At 33.0% G+C, this 21018-nt stretch overlaps 1 protein-coding gene across 1 annotated transcript in view; it reads right to left on the bottom strand.

Moving 5' to 3' along the window:
* Positions 1–21018, bottom strand: part of DACH1 (dachshund family transcription factor 1) — a 440456-nt gene that overhangs the window by 233070 nt on the left and 186368 nt on the right. Inside the window, 2 exon segments of the mRNA XM_030311912.1 lie at positions 19400–19492; positions 19495–19514. Of these exon segments, the coding sequence (XP_030167772.1) occupies positions 19400–19492; positions 19495–19514 (113 nt within the window).

A 21018-nucleotide genomic window follows, 5' to 3' on the forward strand; every position in this document is an offset into this window, starting at 1 on the left:
AAAACAAAAAGATAATTTAAATCTCTCCATAAGTTTTTACTAATTGTTTATTTTAAAATGTAACATGCTTTTGCTACATTGTTGTATCTTGAGTAAATAGGAACTTACTCCCTGGCAAATGTCTTAGCACACAGCAAAATCGACTTCCTGGGACCTTTTAATTCAATTTATTAGGTGAAACATACTATTTTTTGTTCTTTGTTGCCTGGATCTGTCAGAGGATAAGTTTAAGCATCAGGAAAGAAGAAAGACCATTACTTAAACTGTGCCTTGAAATGTTACAGCTATTTCTGCACAATGGAATGACCAATGAAATATTACTCAAATAGTCACGTAAAAAATCATTCAAGTTAATACATCTAAATCTGATTTAATCAATCTACATATTTCAGATTTCAAACAACTAATCAACAACTCAATTGTTTTCACATAATACTGAAAAGGAATAAAAACTTGCGCAACTTGCTAGATTATACTTCCAAAATAAAATACCAAATGAAAAGTTTTAGGCAAAATAATCCCTTGAAATTAAGTTTATTTTTATTTCATCAGCATATTGAATCTTGAAACTGACAATAATAAATAATAATAATAATACTTGTAAAATTATCCTAAATGTAACAAACAAACAAACAAAAAACCTCTACAACACACCTAAGGGAGAACACTCAAGGCATTTAAATAAGGCATTTAAAGATATCAAAGCCAAGTAGTCTACAGTTTTTCAGTGAGCTTATGTTTGGAACTTATTTTTTTTCCCCTTTGAGTCTTTTTCTTGCATGGATGAATGACACTCATTTTTCCAGCCCTACCTTCTAGAACAATAGAGAATTAATCTGTATCTTTTGTTAAATATCCAAGACGGTGCCCATGCTTCCCCAAGCCCCATTTCTTCTCTAAATATCCTAATTTCCTCCAAACAATCTTAAGAAAATAACTTCCAGTTCTTTAAAAAAATTTTTTAATGTTTGTTTATTTTTGAGAGAGAGAGACAGATCGTGAGTGGGGGAGGGGCAGAGAGAGGGAAACAGAATCTAAAGCAGGTTCCATGCTCTGAACTGTCAACACAGAGCCTGATGCAGGACTTGAACTCATGAACCATGAGATCATGACCTGAGCCAACGTTGGAAGGTCAATGGAGCCACCCAGGTGCCCCTAATAATTTCCAGTTCTGATTACACAATTTGGACCAGTAGTTTTCTATCATGACCCCTCAAGACATAGTAACCACAAATGGACACAATACTGTTGAAACGGTCTAAGCAAGCAAGTCTGCTATCAAAACAATGCATTATTTAGAGCTCATTAGCACCCGCATAATTTTTCAAACTTAAATGGACTTAAGTGAATCGCCATATTGATGATAATACTTTGAGGTTTTATTTGCAAATGAAAAAAAATGTACTTAGGTTGAAAACATCAAATATTATTGTTGAAATATATGGGGTGGAATGGACTGGTGAATACATGTTTTTTTAATCATGTTCAAATTATATTAATAACCTAAATGGACACAATGCTGCTGATAAGCATGCAAGGCTATTGCATAAGTTATTTAGGAGACAGGCTTAGCAGTCAAGTTAGCAATCTAGGGCAAGGAAAATCAGTGCCAAGATTTTACTCATCTGTAAAATGGAAACCATAATAACTACCCAAAGACATATTATATAGATTAAAAATATACTAATATACGTAAAAGGGCTTAGTAACTAAAATATAATAAATCCCAATAGATGGTAACAATTACTAAGAAAATTGCGTATTCATTAATCAGCCAATGATTGACTTGAACCTTCAGTCACGTCACTCTTTATAAGCAATGTAAAACCCTATTTTTATCTTTCCACACACACAAAAAATGCTATCAAATTTATTTTTCACACACTTGTAATATACAAATGAATTTTTGAGTCAAATCAAATATTACTTTCCACAATGATGACAATGGTCATCCCCTTAACCTCTGGTTTTTCTCTTCTTTAGAAAACATATAGTACTCTTGTATAGCTCTTTTGGTAATTATCACTTTGTACCTTCAATTACAGTTTATTGAGTGGCAATATCATTCATTTTTGTAACTGCTAAAATTCATGATAAGTATCTGTTAAATATAGTAATGAACCTTTCTAAAGTGTAAATTAGGGGCGCCTGGGTGACTCAGTCGGTTGAGCATCCGACTTCAGCTCAGGTCATGATCTCATGGCTTGTGAGTCGAGCCCCGTGTCCAGCTCTGTGCTGACAGCTCAGAGCCTGGAGCCTCTTCAGATTCTGTGTGTTTCTCTCTATCTCTGCCCCTCCCCCACTCACACTCTGTCTCTCTCTGTCTCTCAAAAATAACATTAAAAAAATTTTTTAAGTGTAAATTACACAAATGACTTCTGATATAGTTATGAGTATGTTTGATGATAACAAATGTAACAAATATTCGTTTCATATTAGCTATGAGTTTAAGATACTGTAGTTAATGACTACATATCCCTTACTGATTTAGAAATTAGAGATCTCTGTTAAGTGTGTGTGCATGTGCGTGTGTGTGTGTGTGTGTGTGTGTGTGTGTGTGTAACCTCTCTGAGAAAAGTAGATGGAGGAATTAAAATCAGAAACAGCAGAGACAATAATTTGAGAACACTAATCTGTTATCTTTTGCTACTTTGTTTCTCTAATCAAATTTTAGCCTCTGCTAAACACAAGGTTTTCTTAATAACCTTGACATTTAAACTGTTTTAAATAAAACTCAAGAAGAAAGAAAAGGAAGCAAAGGAAGAGGAAAAAGCAAAAAACTAGGTTGAGAGGATAATAATTCAGGTTTGGGAATCTTGGGCTCATATGAAAAAACATGGACAGATTAATGAGCAGATTAAATGTCTTCTAGTCACAGGGCTATTGGAGAAATGATTCAAGGTTTAAAGAGTAAACAGTTAAACATAAGCTGTTAGTCATTGAAATACAGGGAAACAGTGGCTCAGAAATTTAAGGAATTGTTAATGTCATACATATATTTAGTGGTTAGGTTAATCAAGGACCCATATCCCCTTAATTTAGAGCGCAGTTTTACAGATTCTCAACTATTAAATATTCGATTTCTACTGGGCTTTTAGAGTGAATATAGAAAAGAAATAGATTCCAGACATTTCAGTTGTTCATTTATTTAAACCGATTCAACATTCATTTATTAATATTTTGACATGATTTGCATGCCCATCTCAAATAATATATCCATGCAGAGTTCCAAAGAGAACAATATGCAAAGTTCATTAACACTCATATAATTTTTCAAATCCAAAAGGGATTTAAGTGAATTGCTTATTGGCAACAGTACATTGAGGTTTGATTCCCAGATGTAAAATCTTAGGTAGGTTGCAAATACCAAATGCTATTGTTAAAAGTCTCCTGTGGGAAGTAGATTGGTGAATACACGTCAAAAAAAATCATGATCAAACCTGGCACTTTTGTTGACAGACTTTGTAGTGAGGTCGAAGGTGTAATTAGGCCAGAAAATTACTTTCTCACTACTAGAATTGTTCCCTTCAGGTCTTGAGTTATCAGTCCAGAAAATTTCATTAAACACTAAATTCACTTTAAGACAACTGTCAAAATTAAGCAGAGGTGAGTCAAGTCAAGGTCCTAATATTCAAATCTTTCATTTGGATTTTGAGATCCAATGTAAAATAAAAATTTCTATAGTTTCATTTTTCTATGAAGACTAAACTTCTTGTGAATTTCAGAAACAACTTTGTCCCCTTTTGGAAACAGGATGGAGCAGAATAACAAAAAATCAAAGGAAGAGGAGAAAGCAAAAAACTAGGTTGAGAGGATAATAATTCAGGTCTGGGAATCTTGGGCTCATATGAAAAAACACGGACAGATTAATGCAGAGAATTTAAAATGTTTAATAGCCATAAATTAATGAAATTATTTCATTGAGATCTTAATATGAAATCATAAAAATTCAAGTGTCACAATTATTACAGATACAATGCAAATAGGAAAAAGAAAAAAATCAGAAACTAGGTTCTGAAGATTGGTATGAAACTTAGAGTGATACTAATGGTCTAATTGTGAATTCACCTTATTTGTTTTAAAATAATTCTGAGATGGTTACAGTATATTTATAAACAACTGACACACCGTATTTGAAAAGTAGCAAGACATAGGATATTCTGGAACATACTTAGTAGGTAGGTGAGCAAGGAATCAGTATTAACAAAAGGAAATATATGTCACAAGACATAGAGGAATTATATTTTCCAAAACATTACAGTAATAACTAAGAATTAAATAATTGAAATATAGTTTCAACTATTTTGCCAATTATATCAAAGTTTAGTGTTTCATAAAACACAGTGGAAAGTACTTCTATAATTCTCGGAGCCAGAGTCTGCAGTAAACTGCCCTTGGATGCCAATTGTTACGTTGCTTCCACTTGGTAATTTATCAGTTGCACAAATAAGTAATAACACAGAAATTTACAACAAATAAATAATTAAGGTAAGTGAAGACGCACCAGAGTGAATGATTAACAAAAGCCAAAAAAATTTTTTTTTCAATTACTTAGGGTAAAATAGTATGCTTGGTACTTTCAGTAACACTATACTGCGCTTAAGCATTTATAAAGTTCAGAAATAACTTTAATAGCATAAACAACTTGTTAGTAAGTTTACATTACATTATTTAGCAAAACGTAATGTCAAAAAAACTAATTAATAGGTTTTTCCACAAATGCTTAAGAAAGGGATAGCCAGGTTCTAATTATCAGTCGTAATTATGTTTGAATTAAAATTCAAACACTGTGGATTATTAAGTAATTAAGCTTGATCATGAATTTTGAAATATAATTTTCAACATCTTTCACTCTATCCTTTTTTTGTCTTCTATACTAAGCTTCCGAATCATGGCACTGAACATCTCAACTCTTTACCATATAACTATTCTTTAATAGCACTCAAGCTTCCACCCAGTATTAGCAGAGAAATTTCATCAAGGTGATACAATCTAGGCTAGTAAGTAGAATGCCTACAATAACTGATTTATGTACAATATGTTGGATGTGAAAAGTTATTGTGCTGTGCTGTGTTGTGAATTTTTTCAAATTATGTATGTTAATGAAAATTTGAAGTGTTCTATAAGATTTGAGTCTACCCTTAAAGAAAAAAGCAAAACTTTATTTCAATTCATCTTGTTTCTCCTGGGCTCAAAACATAGGTGGTATCTAAAGAGACTATTGCATTCCCTGGAAATAATATGGATGAAAGAGTGAAAACAGAGTTTATAATTATCCATCCCTGAGTTCAATCCCCAAGTGAGCTCTTTTCTTCAATTTAAGCAAGTTATTTAAATTATATGTGCCTTAGTTTATTTATATGTAAAATGGAGTAAACAATATTTCCTTCATCATTTGACACAAGAAATAAATTACATATTTAGGAATTAGCAAAGTTCCTACCGTGTAGTAGTTACTCAATATATAAATGTTTGCACTCCTGATTTTAACCCATTACCTGTATAGATTTATTAAATTATTTTTAATTTAACAGTGTTTTGACCAGATACCGAGCCAACAACTGAAGACACAGAGTGAAAGTATAGACATATAGATTGACTCCATATATAAAAGTGCTTGAAATTTGTCAGTAAAATGTGTATATATTTCGTAAGCTGGATTTGTTTCCTTCCATTGCATAGTACGTACAAGTCTTATAGTAAATCTACATCCTAACTGCAATTGCACCTATAAAGAAACATGTAGCCAGAAATATCACATAGATAAATTCAAGCAACTATTTTGAAGCAAATCTGAAATATTCTTCACATGCAAAAACATTCTTTTTTGTGTGGTTTTACATCTGCAAACTGGCCCTGGCTCTTCTAAGCCACATGATTAAGATAAATTAGAATAAGCTTTTAAAAATCTTTTCTAAAAAGCAAAGTTCTCTTGAATGTATTCCAAAATGATTTCTGAATGCATTACTTAACAAAGGCACATTTCACTTTAAGAACCCATGCAACTTATAGAGGAAATAAGAACCAGTTGAATAGGTAATGGATCAGTAATGAAAAGATGACATGAAATAAGTCAAGTTAATGAAGAATTACACACGCTTATTAAGGTGGCATTTAAGTGAGATCAAGTAAAAAATAAAGTAGTTGCTGATGGAAAATTCTAGGTACAGATTTTTTTTCTTATAGAATTTTTTATAAATGTTTATTTATAGAAGACTATACATCAAGATATTTCCAGTAATATTTTGTGACGAGACACTAAAGAACAGCAGAGCAACACATTCAACTCTTTACATTGTTAAGATCTCACTTTAAATATCTCTGATTCTTACAGATAAAAGAAACATGGACATGTAATGGTAGTCGATGTCACATGTGTTTAATTATAATCCTGAATTCAGACATTAAGTCTAGGAACCCCAGAAGCAATAGATTTTCTTGAATTCAGGCCAAGAACAAACAGCAGTCTCGGCGAAATTAGCTGGATGGCAGTTGACACATCAAGGGAAAATGATATTACTGTGAGAATATGAGGTTGTGTACTAATGGGAGGGATGATCCTGACCACTTTTATGATCAATTTAGAGAATTTCAAAGGAAGCACCCTGCCTGTTTCATTAAAATAACAATATTGGCATTTCGGGCAAGTTCATATTTCTAAAGTGTTTACTTTCCAATAGTCCTCTCTCATTGATACATACAGTATTTTATTATAGATGATTGATGTGAAGCTCACTGTAATTTCAAAAATTCATAGAATATTATTATGTCATGAAATCCATGCCGAGAAAGCAATTGCCATTATAAATCAAAAAGACAACTCATATGGACAGGTCATATGGTAACGGGTTCTCTTGGAATGGTATCCTTAAATGTAATTTATTCAATAAGTAACTTAAAGGTTATGTTTGATGAGATGAATCTCATGCGCAAATAACTTCAAAATGTTGTTATATTGTAACATTAAGAAATTAATTTTCTTAAAATTTAGAGATATTTGCATTTATATTCATTTGAATCAACATGGGTTCCATGCAATCCTTCTTAAATATCCTCCCCTGAATACAATTCCCTAGAAGGATTTCATCAAGCGCTGTAAGATTATAGATAATACAAAGGGCATTTATTGCTTTAAGAGATGAATGAAGGTATCCAAATAGGAGAGCATATTTTGAAAGACTTCACAATCCTAGATTTTCACATATAGAAAATAGTTTCCAACTAGATGTTTTAACAGAGAAAAGAACACCTCAAAAGATTGACTTCTAGGGAATAATGCATTACTAAGGGATTAAACATTTGATTTTAATATTGAGTAGTTTACTTGTTTAAAGAGAATATTGGTGATATAACATTACATGTGTAAATGTAACTTGAAATAGCAACTTATAAAGATTTCATAGTCCTTTGGGATACACAAAAAGTTTTACATTCCCTTTAATCTTTAAAAACTCAACACTGTTTTTTTAAGTCATATCCTTATATCCCAGGAAGCAGACTCAAATCATTAGAAAATACATATTTAGAAAAATAGTCTGTCCACATATCATTGCATTTCTTAAATGAAACCTGATGGTAATATGTTTGATAAAATGATAGTCCATCAAAGGACCAACATAGGAGGCATTTCAATAAATTAAATATGAATCATAAAATTCTACGTATCATGATGGTCAAAAAGCAATCATTGACATAGGAGGATTTTATCATGAGAAAAATATTTTATTTGAGCTAATTGGAAGATACAAATGCAATTTTTTTTAAAAACCTGAGGAAACGATTATGATCTAATGCCATAAATATGAGAGAGGGCCCATTATTCACAGAAGTGATATGCTCAGAGAGGCAAATAACTGGTATTGTATTTGGAACAAGGCATAAGTCCTGTTTTGAAAATCATCATAATAAACTAAATATCAGATGACATCTGCTCTATAAGACTTTGCAAAGCATTTTGTACTACATCAGTTTCTTCACAAAATCCTATCAAGTAGGGAGATATGGCAGATCTTATGTTGGTTTATAGATGATAAAGTAAGTAACTTCACAAGACAGCTTGATCTAGGAAAATAACCAGTAAACTGGAGTCAGAAAACTTGAACTGAAAACTAACTGTATCACATAAAAGTGAAACTTCAAACAAGCCTCTTAGCATTTTTTTTTCCCCTTTTAAAATGGTGTCTTAGATACCATTACCTACCGTCTGATAATTGAACAAATGAGGCCAGGTAGTATTAGTCAAGGTCACAGTGCTAGCATGTGATGAGGAAGACAATGAAAGCCTGACTTTTCAGTTCCACCTTAGGATGACTCACCTCACAATACCATGTTGTTTGGAAAATACGTGTCCTTTAAAAAGAATCAAAACCTACTCATTGCATTCTAATATCAACAAAGGTAAAGAATTCCATGGTGGTCTTCTATAGGAAAGGGCTTATGGCAACTTCAGTAAAATGTGAAATGGCACAAAGATCTTGAAAGAGTTTAGTCTACTGTATATATATCCTCAGCCATATATCAACAAGTGATCATGATAAAAAGCTCTCACATTAATTATACTGACTACTTCCTTAATGAAGTGCAAAAGTGTTTGTGTAATCTGATTCAATTTATTGAATTAGGTTACAGTTTTATCATTTTGAAAACCAGCTTCATTGTTTACTTTATAGTATATGTCAATTCATTTCCAACAATTAAATAGCACAGCATACAGCTGTAATCAATTCAAACCAATCTCCATTTTTAAGGTCTACTACCATTTGTAGCATGCATATTTCTGAAAGCAACATATGACAGTTTAAAAATATAACAGTGGCAATGACATTTCATATCCATATAGCTTATTATGCTCAGAGATGAAAATTTATAAAAATAATTCATTGTCATTAAGTCCTGAAAAGTAAACATGTAATAACAAATTTTAATGTTAACTACATTTGTTAGGAATATCTATATAGTATAGTTACATGAATTTGAATAATTCACCAAACTGAGACTTTCTATAGCTAAGCTATACATTTTTTAAAGTTACCAATTTTTTCTTAAATCCAACGGAGTTGATAGAAGCATAGAAAGTCAACAATAATCATCAATAATGCTTGGATCAGCCTGTACAATTACAATAATAACCTTTCTCTAGCTTCATCATTTCAGAATGATGCTATAAATTTTATCATTGACATTCATGGCAATTCAATGAGAAAATGATTTTGGTATCATAAAAACATTATTTTCATCAATGAAGGAATGAAGGATCAAACATTTGTCTGGCTTAATTATTACACATTGAAAAAGTGTGGTTGGAAGATTCCTATGATTTTTAAGAACGGACTCCTCTCTTGGGGACTTTATATTTTAAATTAGAAAGCCAAATAAAGTAATTCATAGTGAAGGTCAAAGTCTTTCATTTAAATCCGTTTAAGAGGTCAAGTCTTGGGGTGCCTAGGTGGCTCAGTGAGTTGAGCTTCTGACTTGGCTCAGGTCATGATCTAACTGTTCATGAGTTTGAGCCCCACATAGTGCTGTGCTGACAGCTCGGAGCCTGGAGCCTGCTTCAGATTCTGTGTCTCCCTCTCTTTCTGCCCCTCCTCTCTCTATCTCTCTCAAAAATAAATAAACATTAAAAAAAATTTTTTAAAGGGTTCATGTCTTTCTACTATCATTTGTGATGGTCTTCACTCATTAAAATAATATTTTGGGGGCACCTGGGCAGATTGGTCTGTTAAGGCTCTGTATTTCTGCTCAGGTCATGCTCTCAGGGTTCCTGAGTTTGAGCCCCATGTCAGGCTCTGAGCTGACAGCTCAGAGCTTGTTTGGGATTCTTTCTCTCCCTTTCTCTGCCCCTCCACCATGCTCTCTCTAGCTGTTTCTCTCTCTCTCTCTCTCTCTCTCTCTCTCTCTCAAAATAAATAAACTTAAAACAATAATATTTTTTCTACCCCTAGCTCCAAATCCTACCACAGCTATAAGTATTCTTCTATGGTACATTCAGGGATTGTTCATTTCCTCCTATGTATTAATTTTGCAACTATGTACCCCTTCGTGGAGGACGTGTGAAAGAAGGGCAAAGAGAATAAGCATTTAAAAATTTCTTTCAACTGAAAAAAAAGTATTTGACAGCTTACCATAGTCATAGTTTTACCCACAAGGTAACTATTCCCAGGTAACAAAGAGTATGATAGCCTATAAATCTGAATCATTCATCTCAAAAGTATTTTTTTTAAGTTTTTGAAAGAATGAAAGAGTGTAAGAATACAGACTCTGAAGGATGGATACCCTTTAAGTAGAAAGGCTCCATGTCAAGTTTGGAAGAATAATTCAAAGTAAAATGAAATGTCATCATCAAATTTTATAATTAGAAGGGAACAAAACAATCTTACTGATCTACCTCCCTCCAATGCAAAATTACCTTCAAAGTTCCCTAACAGTGATTACTAAGATAAGAAATAGACGGCTGATGGTCAGGGAGGGATATAATTTCTTTTTAAGCTAACTCTCTTTTGTGTCATCAACAATATGGCCTAAAAAGAGATAATTAAATATAAAAACTATGGCTAAGAACTCTTCATCCCTCTTTCTTCTTGAAGTCTTCTGTCGGTAGGGAAAGTTAAGGCTTTATGACTAATAGGTTTTACTTTTAGATAGTTCTCCATGTTAGCAAGGCTCTTTTTTTCTGGAAGCCAATGTAGACCTCTCTATAATTACTGTCCATTAGTTACATTTCTGTCTTTAGAAGAGTACAGTGAGGGGCGCCTGGGTGGCGCAGTCGGTTAAGCGTCCGACTTCAGCCAGGTCACGATCTCGCGGTCCGCGAGTTCGAGCCCCGCGTCGGGCTCTGGGCTGATGGCTCGGAGCCTGGAGCCTGTTTCCGATTCTGTGTCTCCCTCTCTCTCTGCCCCTCCCCCGTTCATGCTCTGTCTCTCTCTGTCCCAAAGATAATAAACGTTGAAAAAAAAAAAATTTAAAAAAAAAAAAAAAAAAAAGAAGAGTACAGTGAGTCTACTCTATCATCCACTTTCAGACTCTCTGTAAGTCTTCATGAGACCAAACATCACCAACATGTAAATCTCTAGCATCTAGACTATTCTAATGCTCACCAGTTTGTCAGTGTTCTATTATAATTGTGGTGCCATGACTGAACATATTATAGCTGTCATCTGGAATGTTTGAGCAAAGTAGTATTGTTTCCTTCTATCTGGACTTTATATTCCTATCCACTTAGTTTAGGTTTACGTTAGTGTTTTCAGAAGTTTTATCACAATGTTGGTTTATATGATTACATAACCAAATAAAACCCATAGGTTTTATCATGCAGAATGTTTTCAGATCAAATCATAAGTTCATTCATGACCAGGGACATAAATGTTTTAAGAGACTGAATGCAAGGCTTTATTCTGACATCTTTCAAGTTGTCTTGAAAACTTTGGTCCTGTCAACACTTTCAATGATCATTCCACTTCTTTATAAAGAAGAACTGAAGTTGTAAGACTTAAACCCAAATGAATGGAGAAAATATCTTAAAAGTCCAGCATGATATGGTTGAACTCCTTACAACAAACCAAGAGCGTATCATTAAGGGAAAGAGTTGAAGCTTTGAAGGTAACTTCAGAGGGGACAGTCTATCTAGGACAGAGAAGGAGACTACACAAACAATTGTTATCTTGCTTTCCATGACATTTTTCTGCAACATTTCTAGGACTATTCAAAACATATTGGTTGTTTTTTTCTGAATTAACAATATTTGTATTTCTAACTTCTCTTAGGGAGGGAAATGGGATAGTAATAGCACCTCCTACTGGTCAAGAAATTGAAGGGAGCAAGAAAAGACAACATGTGTCATATCTTATAACCAAGGGATTAGAACCCTGTCTGAGCATCTCATGATAAATGGATAATCCACAAAGCTGTAGCTAATCCACATACCATCCACCATCATAATCAAAAGTTGACTCAAAACCTGCTTTGCTTTTCTTAACATAAATAAACTTCCCTTTTGTCAAAGAAAGCAACATATTACTAAAAAGGAAGCAAATAATACCTTGCAATTAGTCAATTAAGGATATTATCAACTTCATTATTTCAAATCTACTGAGAGAGAAGTGTAAGTAGATCCTAACGTATACTGTGGCCTAGTATAGTCATGTCAGATTATAGCACTCAGTAGAAACTCGGACCAGAGAAACAAATTAGGGAAGAAAGGACTGTAATTTTCTTCTAAATTAAGTAGAAGAGAGCCTGTCCAAAAGTCTAGCAATATGTGGTTATTTAATTAAATCTAAAAATAACAGATCTTGCTCTAAAAGCTTAGAAAAAAAATACATTTATGAATTTCTATTATGCAAGTAATAGACCCAGGGCATATTGTGATTTGACTGAAATGCTTCATTCTAATGCACATTACATATTTAATAATGTAAAAATATTTATTATGTAGTTCCTCATACCAAAACTGTATGTACATTTAGTTAAATTATGAGCTATATTTTATTCATGTATGTATTAAATTAGTTCTATATCAAGATACTGTGGGCACAATGAGGATTCCAACCCTTAAGAAGAGTATAATATAGTATATAATATGCAGGAACTTCAAAGACTAATGTGTTCTATGTTGCCATTTTATTCCTATAAATATTGCTTCTCTGGAGTATCAATCTGGAGATAGAAATTTCATCAATTGTCGATATAATTAAATGTAGCCATCACAACCTATAAACAAACTAATAATGGTCCTCCATATAATTAATACACCTCCTTTAGGCTCTACACTGAGTCTTTAATCTGGAGTCCAACCACACTTAATAGGATTTTTAAGCTATTTTCAGTGTTTAAATTTGTACCTTGGAAGCATAATAATTCTCTCAGAAATCCTTTACTAAACATATATAGCATATTCACTGAACAAATATTTATTTTAAATATCAGCTCTGTGGCAAGCAATATTCTACGTACTAGGATACCACAGTGAACAAAAAAGAATCACAAAAGTCTCCCAAATGCTATTTTTATGCATGTCTACCACACCACGCTGGGGTCCCTCACAGTACCTTGCCTGGTCACTTGCAGGATATGGTAAACTAATATGACCCCAAATGATGCCCACTTTATATGGAAAAAGGGTACTTTGCTGATATGATTATGTTAAGGATCTGGAGATGAGATTTCCTGGATTATCTAATGGGCTCTAAATACAAGTATCCTTACAAGGTGGGCAGAGGAAATTTGATTCAGGTGTGCACCCACACCCACATACACATACACATAAACGCACACAGGAAAAGGCAGGAATTAGAGTGAGGGAACTACAGACCAAGAAGAAACTCTGGCAATTACTAGAAGCTCAGTGTCAAGGAACAAAGGCTCCCTAAGAGCCACCAGCAACCTGTTGTCCTGCTGACACCTTGGTTTGGCCCAAAATATCAATTTTGGACTTCTCCAAAACTATGAGAAAATAAATTATCATTTGTCTAAGTCACCAAATATGTGATAATTTGTTACAGCAGCCACAGGAAACGAATACGGTATCCAGTAAAAGTTTTAAAACTAAATAAGTTACATGATGAAGGCTACTGTTTAGGCTGGCCTTTCCTAAAGGGAGAAAAAAGATATTTATTTTTCTTTTCAGAAAAATATAAAAGGAACGTGTATTAAATACTGATAAGTTAAATGCACTACTCTCAAATGTCTAGTAATTAAACTTCACAAATGTGTCCCCACATATAAATGTATGAAAATACTATATATACATACTACACAACATTAATGGTTTAAATAGTTATATTATCTGTACTTTTGAGTAAAGCATTGAGAACACTGTTATGTTTCATTTATTAAGGAAGACAATCCATTTGTGGCTGTTTTACTTGTGCATTTTTCTGTTATCCTTACTTGTGAGTCTTCCCAGGGAATACAATGCATTTGTTTTTTTTTTGTTTTTTTTTTTTTGTTTTTTTCTGCAGACTTAACTAGATTTTTTTTTTTTTTTTTTTTTATATATATGAAATTATTGACAATTGGTTTCCATACAACACCCAGTGCTCATCCCAAAAGGTGCCCTCCTCAATACCCATCAGCATTGTTATAATATACTCCTCAACATGCAAGGCACATTTCCACACTATGAATTTTCTCCTCAGAAGTTGAAAGGCTTAATGCATTTAAAATATTATAAATGCTGATATTGCAAAAAAGAGGTAGTTCAAAGGTTGCTGCTGATTAGTTAGTAGCGTTTAGCAAGAAAAACAAAAATATGTAAACTTTGAAAATACTCCTCTGAATGCTTTCTTATAATCTTTTTGTTTTTTAAAAAGGAATGTTTCCATGGGATTAAGTCTGGATTAACATTGTCCTGGTCTAGTATCTTTTCCACAAAGATAAAATTGTGCTTAGAAGTTCTTACTTTTAAGCATAGTGCATGTGTGTGTACGATAGCTTTCTGTATCTTGAATGCATACTGGTTATGTGCCTAGAAGGTCACAATGAGGGAAAAAAATATGGCCAAGAAGCAAAACTATAAATCACCCATTCAATTTGAGAATATTAAAAAAAAATAAGTCAATACAAATACTCACTAGTACTTCTTAATACTTATATAAAATTATACTCCAAAACTAGTTTGCATTCTGCCCTAAAGATAAAATCAGGAGATGGCCAAATATGCTAGCCAAATTGCACTCCTGGCACAGGAGGGGAGTATTTAGCATTCTTAAATAATTTTTTCCTTCATTGTAAAATACACACAATTCTATAAAAAGTATGAATGTTATTGGAACTCTGTTGCTAGGATGAATTTATTCCAAACTGGTATTTGTTATCAAAAATGATTTATGACATGTACTCAGTCCAAATAAATGTAGAGAGCACTACAGGAGGCACTGCGTTGTAAGACTCTACAAAGAGCCTTCTTTCTTTCATTAACTTCCACTTCTGGTTGCTATGGCATCCAGTGACAACCATAAATTTTGGAAATTATCACCATCTGCCCACGCCCCCTTCTAAGGTTACATAGAAGCCCACTCAAGCAACCAAAATAACAAATAAAAACTTGATAAGCAATCTCAAAGTTTTTCTTTTAATTATAGATACCTAAGTTATAATATTAGGGCTGGGAAAAGCCTTTTTTTTTTTTTTAAACATAAAAATAGCCATTTTTTTCCTGAGAAAACAGATGTCTCCAGGAAAGATTATTATTTAATTCCAGTTTTCAATTGTTGAAAAGGAAACATGAGGGAATGATTAGGAACAAATTGATAGATTTTAGAAATTTGTCAAAATTAATAATTTTTCTTTTTCACAAGACCAATTTTGGCAACTTCAAAGGTAAATTTGCATTGTTTATACTTTTCAAATGGTAATACTGGGAGTCCAAAATTACAGATCAATGTTCACAGGTAGGTTACAATTTAAATCTTAGAAAGGATTTGAGATTTGGGGGTCAGGGGTTGTTTTTTCTCTCTTTGTTTTGTTGAGGATTAAATGCTCATTTGTTTTAGTAGTTTTAGAAACATGATTTCCAAGTCTTTGAAAGATACTGATATAACTATAGATTCTTGGAAATAAATATTAAAGATTCCAACTTCAGCTCAAGTTATGAACAGTTCATGAGTCCCAGCCCCACATTGGGCTCTGTACTGACAGCTTAGAGCCTGGAGCCTGCTTCAAATTCTGTGTCTCCTCTTTTGCCCCTCCACTGCTCACTCTCTCTCTCTCAAAAATAAACATTAAAAAAAAGAAAAATTCCAAACCTACAGGTTAAAAACATAGTAGAAACATCATCAAACTAGTTTGCTTAATATCAACAATATTTATATATAACTTCTTCATAAATTTAAAATAATAACTAACATACTTCACCTTCCCCATCTTAGGAAGAAAAAATAATGTTTTATTTTTTAAAGAAGCTCACAAATATGAAAAATAAAGTAGCAAATATAAGTAAAGTCATAGGATATAAGAGTCTATATATTCATATTACATCATATTCCCTGAATACACTAAGTTTTCCCTGGGAGGAAAGTGTTACATTCTTTAGAGAATTATAAGATTTCTTCAAGACCATTAGATTTCCAGTTAAAGTTAACGTTTAAGGATAGTAAATAATCCAAAGAATGGAGATATTAGCCTGTGTTCCCTAAAATCTAAATTTCTCCATCTAAAAAAGACCAATTATATTGAATATATCAAGATAATTCATGTGCAAGAGTCAAACTCCTGGCAGGTACAAATCTTTGGACAATCTCTAAAAAAAAAACAAAAACAAAAACAAAAGTGAAATACTCATATGTGGAATTTAAAAAACAAAACAGACGAACATAGGGGAAAGTAAATAAAAAAGAGAGGAAGGCAAACCTTTAGAGACTCTTCACTAGAGAGAAAAAACAGGGTTGATGGAGGGAGGTGGGTGAGAGATTGGCTTAATGGGTGATGGGTATTAAGGAGGGCACCTTTTGTAATGAGCACTGGGTGTTATATGTAAGTGATGAATCACTAAGTTCTACTCCTGAAACTAATATTACACTATATGTTAAGTAACTAAAAGTTAAATAAAAACTTGAAATAAACAAAACAAAAAACAAAAAAAAGAAAATAAGTGAAATAGGTAGTAACGAACTTATGCTCTCTGTCTTACATTCACTGGGCTCTATAATTTAAGACCTACTTTTCCATCCATTTTACTCTCCTGATGAGTCTCTATTTCCTTATCCATCTCTAGAATATGACTTTTTAAGGTCTTTTTCAATATAATTCTTAATAAGCTTGAAGAAATTCTGGTTTGGGGTTCACAATATACTAGGAAGACAAAAGCAAAGAAACAAAGGGAAGAAAAAGCCAAAAATGATGTCTCAGAAGAACAGCACAGCAACTGAAATATAAGAAATTGATCCTACTTCAAAAATGAATGTCTACTTATGTGGATCCTGAGAAACTTAACAGAAGACCATGGGGGAAGGGAAAGAAAAAAAAAGTTAGAGAGGGAGGGAGCCAAACCATAAGAGACTCTTAAAAACTGACACAATCTGAGGGTTGATGGGGGTGGGAGGGAGGGGAGGGTGGGTGATGGGCATTGAGGAGGGTACCTGTTGGGATGAGCACTGGGGGTTGTATGGAAACCAATTTGACAATAAATTTCATATTAAAAAAATGAATGTCTATAATAATGAGTCAAGTTTAAATTATCTTGAGTGTCTCTGTTCCACCAAGCCACAGAAGTATGTAATATATTTCAGAAAGGGGTCTATCGAGAATAACTTAATATGTTGATTTTGAGTTTTGGTATATGATCATAAGTTATTTAGAAATTTTACTTACCCCAAAGTTACTTAATGTTGTTAACAAAGTAAGGTGTTGCTATTCTTAGATTCTGCTAAAATCATCTTATTTCATCAATGCTTTGGTAATGAACTATTTATTGTCTTCTCCGCAAAAGATTAAATATTGGCAGACAATTCAGAACCAAATCTTCCCTACCTTAGTATGAATACAATCTAGAATACCTTTTATCCATAAGATAACTGCAACACAAACTTTTCAAATACAGAATAATGATTATTAAAATGATTTTTTTTTAACTCTCCCTAACACAGTTCTTTGAGAAGTTAATTAAGTCAACAATTCTTAGGTCTTTCTTCTAGCACCCCTGTGTCTTTCAACCATAAAACATGAACAGTTAATATTTTAGTTATATCTAGCCTATGTGGTACAAGAAAAAATCGCCCATTTTTTCTTATTCTGGAAATTTATCTAGTTAAATAAAAACAGCTAAACTTAAGTGCCTATTTCTTTTCTAAATCTCAAATTTGGAATTAGAATTTCAGCCAGTAGGATTCAATTACTAGAAACATGACTAATTAAACAAATGGAAATGATGATACTATTTCTGTAATTGGGTCATTTTCAGCTATTGATTTCATTTTTCTATGTCTCAATTTTTCATCTGCAAAATTAGCATAAAAATACAACTCTCCCTGGCACTTTAGATAATTTATTGTTAAGTATATACTGTGGTACCTTCCTGGAAAAGAGTTAAATATAAAAAGAATGAACAAATAGCTTTACATTCAACTCAACAGATGTTTTTGATAAAGTCCACAAAGGTGAAGGAATTATTCAGATATTGTGACAAAAATAAAAGTGAATTAAAACAGTCATGCTTTTAAATAGCTTTCAATCAAATATGAAATATGAAATCAGATTATCCATGGTGGTATCATAGCACAGAGAAAGAGAAGTGTTACAAAATAAAAATAAAACACTGGTATGGGAATTCAGAGAAAAAAATAAAGACTCTTTCCTTATCTTGCCAGATTATGCTTCCTGTATCAGTTGTGTTACATGGCAACTGTGTTTATACGTAAATCTCCTCAATAAACTCCTTTGATGGTAAGAATTAATAACAAATAAAATCATCATCAGGGCACCTACGTGGCTCAGTCAGCTAAGTGTCCGGCTCTTGGTTTTGGCTCAGGTCATGATCTCACGGGTTGTGTGATTGAGCCCTGCATCTGAGCTGACTGACAAGGCAGAGATTGCTTTGAATTCTCTCTCTATGCCCCTCCCCACGTTCATGCATGCACTTTCTCTTTCTCTCTCTCTCTCTCTCTCTCTCTCTCTCTCTCTCTCAAAATAAATAAATAAACTTAAAGAAATAAAATGAATGAAATCATCATCATTATAATTATAATTTGCTCATGGGTCTGGATGAAACATGGAAAGTGGGCAAACATATGTAAGTAAATAAAAGAATCAATGAACACATCCAGGTGGTAGAAATCAAATGAGTTATTTTTATATTTAGCGCATCATTGAGATTGTTTATGGCATGGAACTTATGCAGTCAAGACAATTCTTTTTCTTGCACTTTTTCAAAATTCTAGTAATAACATCTTTCAGATGTTTCTAATGGAAATGTATTCACACTGTAGTTTGAAAAAATAGGAGATATTTTATTGACATAGTTACTGTCTTGTTTGGATGCATTTCAATCTATTTCTGAGTTCTTATGAATGAAAAAAATAAATTTAGAATCCAGAGACCTAGATACAAATAACCACTAACAGTTTTGAGCAAATTGACCTTGGGAAAGTCACTTGATTCTCTCCTAGCTTCCATTACTTACCAGGAAAATAGAGATTATCACTTGTTGTTTGATATTAGTGAGCAGATTACTTACAGTAACTCCTAGCACAGTGCTCAACTTAGCTTCCTTCATTTTATTTTAAATAAATAAATGATGATAACCACAATGCAATTTCTCGATAAATTCTCACTGGTAACATTATGTTAGTGTGCACAAAACACAACTGATGGCTATAAGCACCTATGTAAACATAGATATGCATATATAAAAAACTATGGTATTGGCTGATTTCAACATTTTGGCATAAATGAGCAGCATTCTTACCTGTTGGTGGGATTATCCCAGGAGACATGAGGCCAGGGACAGAATGTGGCATGATATGAGAGTTCTCTGGGGAGGTGACACTTTGAGTCCTCTAGGAGGCCTTCCAGGTCTAGAACTGAAACAAATAAACAAAAAATTTTTACAATTAAGCTGTTGTCTTACACATCATTTCAAAGTTGTTTCAAGTGGTAACATGGACTGTAAATAAATTTGTTTCAAGGACGGTTGCTTTTGCAGTTAGATGTAATAGACTTCCATCACTAATTAGATTACATGCTGAATTCATTTTCCTCATTGAAGATCAGCCACTCTTGATGCATAATTCATAGCCTGCACCTCGTTACCTGCTTCTTCATATTAATATCTATACACAGTTTGAATTGCCTCGTTTGCATATGCTAAAGTTCTGCATGCAGCCTTCAGCACGAAAATTATGCACTAACTTGTAATAATTATTACAGTCAGCCTGCTATTGATTATGAGACTTTTAAAACCAAATATGTGTAGTACTTGTAATGAATGATATTTTAAGGTTCTTCAGGAAATTAAAAGGCAATGGCTGCCTAAGGAAATGTTCTGCTTGTTTGATTTAATACTACAGTTAGCTGGGAGGTGGAATGAAAGAGTGATTCAGACCTATAGCACATTTTTCGATGATATGTTTTATTACTTCGCACTGCTAGCCTGATATCTAGATGATAAATGACAATACATATCTAATGTGTGAAAGGTCTTGCAATTTCTTTATTTTTTGTCATTTAAAAGATAAGTCAAGTTATCATTTAACCCTATTCTATTTAAATGAACAGCCCCACTAGGTTGCTTTACTTTTAATACGCTAAAACAAATTGGAAAGGCTTAGAATTATTTGCAGGACATTGTTGAGAAACTGCCAGTATAGCATCTTATCCCTGCCTTCAGGATAAATAAAAATACTTTGTGTTTTTGTTTTAGTGGTACTTGTCCTTAACATGCTTATTGCATGAGATTAACTTTTAAAATTATAAAAGCAGAAGGTGAAAAGGAGACAAGGATTTGCCATTTTTGCATGAGAATAACATGAAGAATATAATATTAGCAATTCTTGAAACAAACACACTTAGCATTATGTTTCTCCTTTCTACCTCTGTATCATGAATGTCTTTTATGAAAAATGTTTTTCCATCGTCTGGTCAATATGTGCTAACATCTCAGAACCTCCAGACAGGTCCTTCATAAGTTAGCATTTCCATGTTAGCCTCCACTGAGATCTTTTTTCTCATCAGAAGATTCAAAGCTTTTACCTTTATTATTTAGTGTAAATAATATATGTGATCATTGATCAATAATTATTAAGCACTTGCTGTTTTCAAGTGGAGATTAATTTGGGGGAATGGGTTCTTTAGTCTGTGGGAGTTTACACTCTTGCTAAGGGGGACAATCGGGTGCATGAATAACTATGGTGCACACCAGAATGTGCTAAGTGTCATAAGAAAGTTGCAATCTGAATACTAATTAGAGGTTAGACTGAATGATGATATTCTGTGCTTAGGGAAAGGAGTTAAGATTCCATGGCAGTAGGAGCATTAGAGAATTCCAAAGGATGAGTTAGGCATGGAGAGGAAAAGAATGGAAGAAAC

The sequence above is a fragment of the Lynx canadensis genome, chromosome A1 (genome assembly GCF_007474595.2).
Source record: "Lynx canadensis isolate LIC74 chromosome A1, mLynCan4.pri.v2, whole genome shotgun sequence".
NCBI classification, from domain to species: Eukaryota; Metazoa; Chordata; class Mammalia; order Carnivora; family Felidae; genus Lynx; species Lynx canadensis.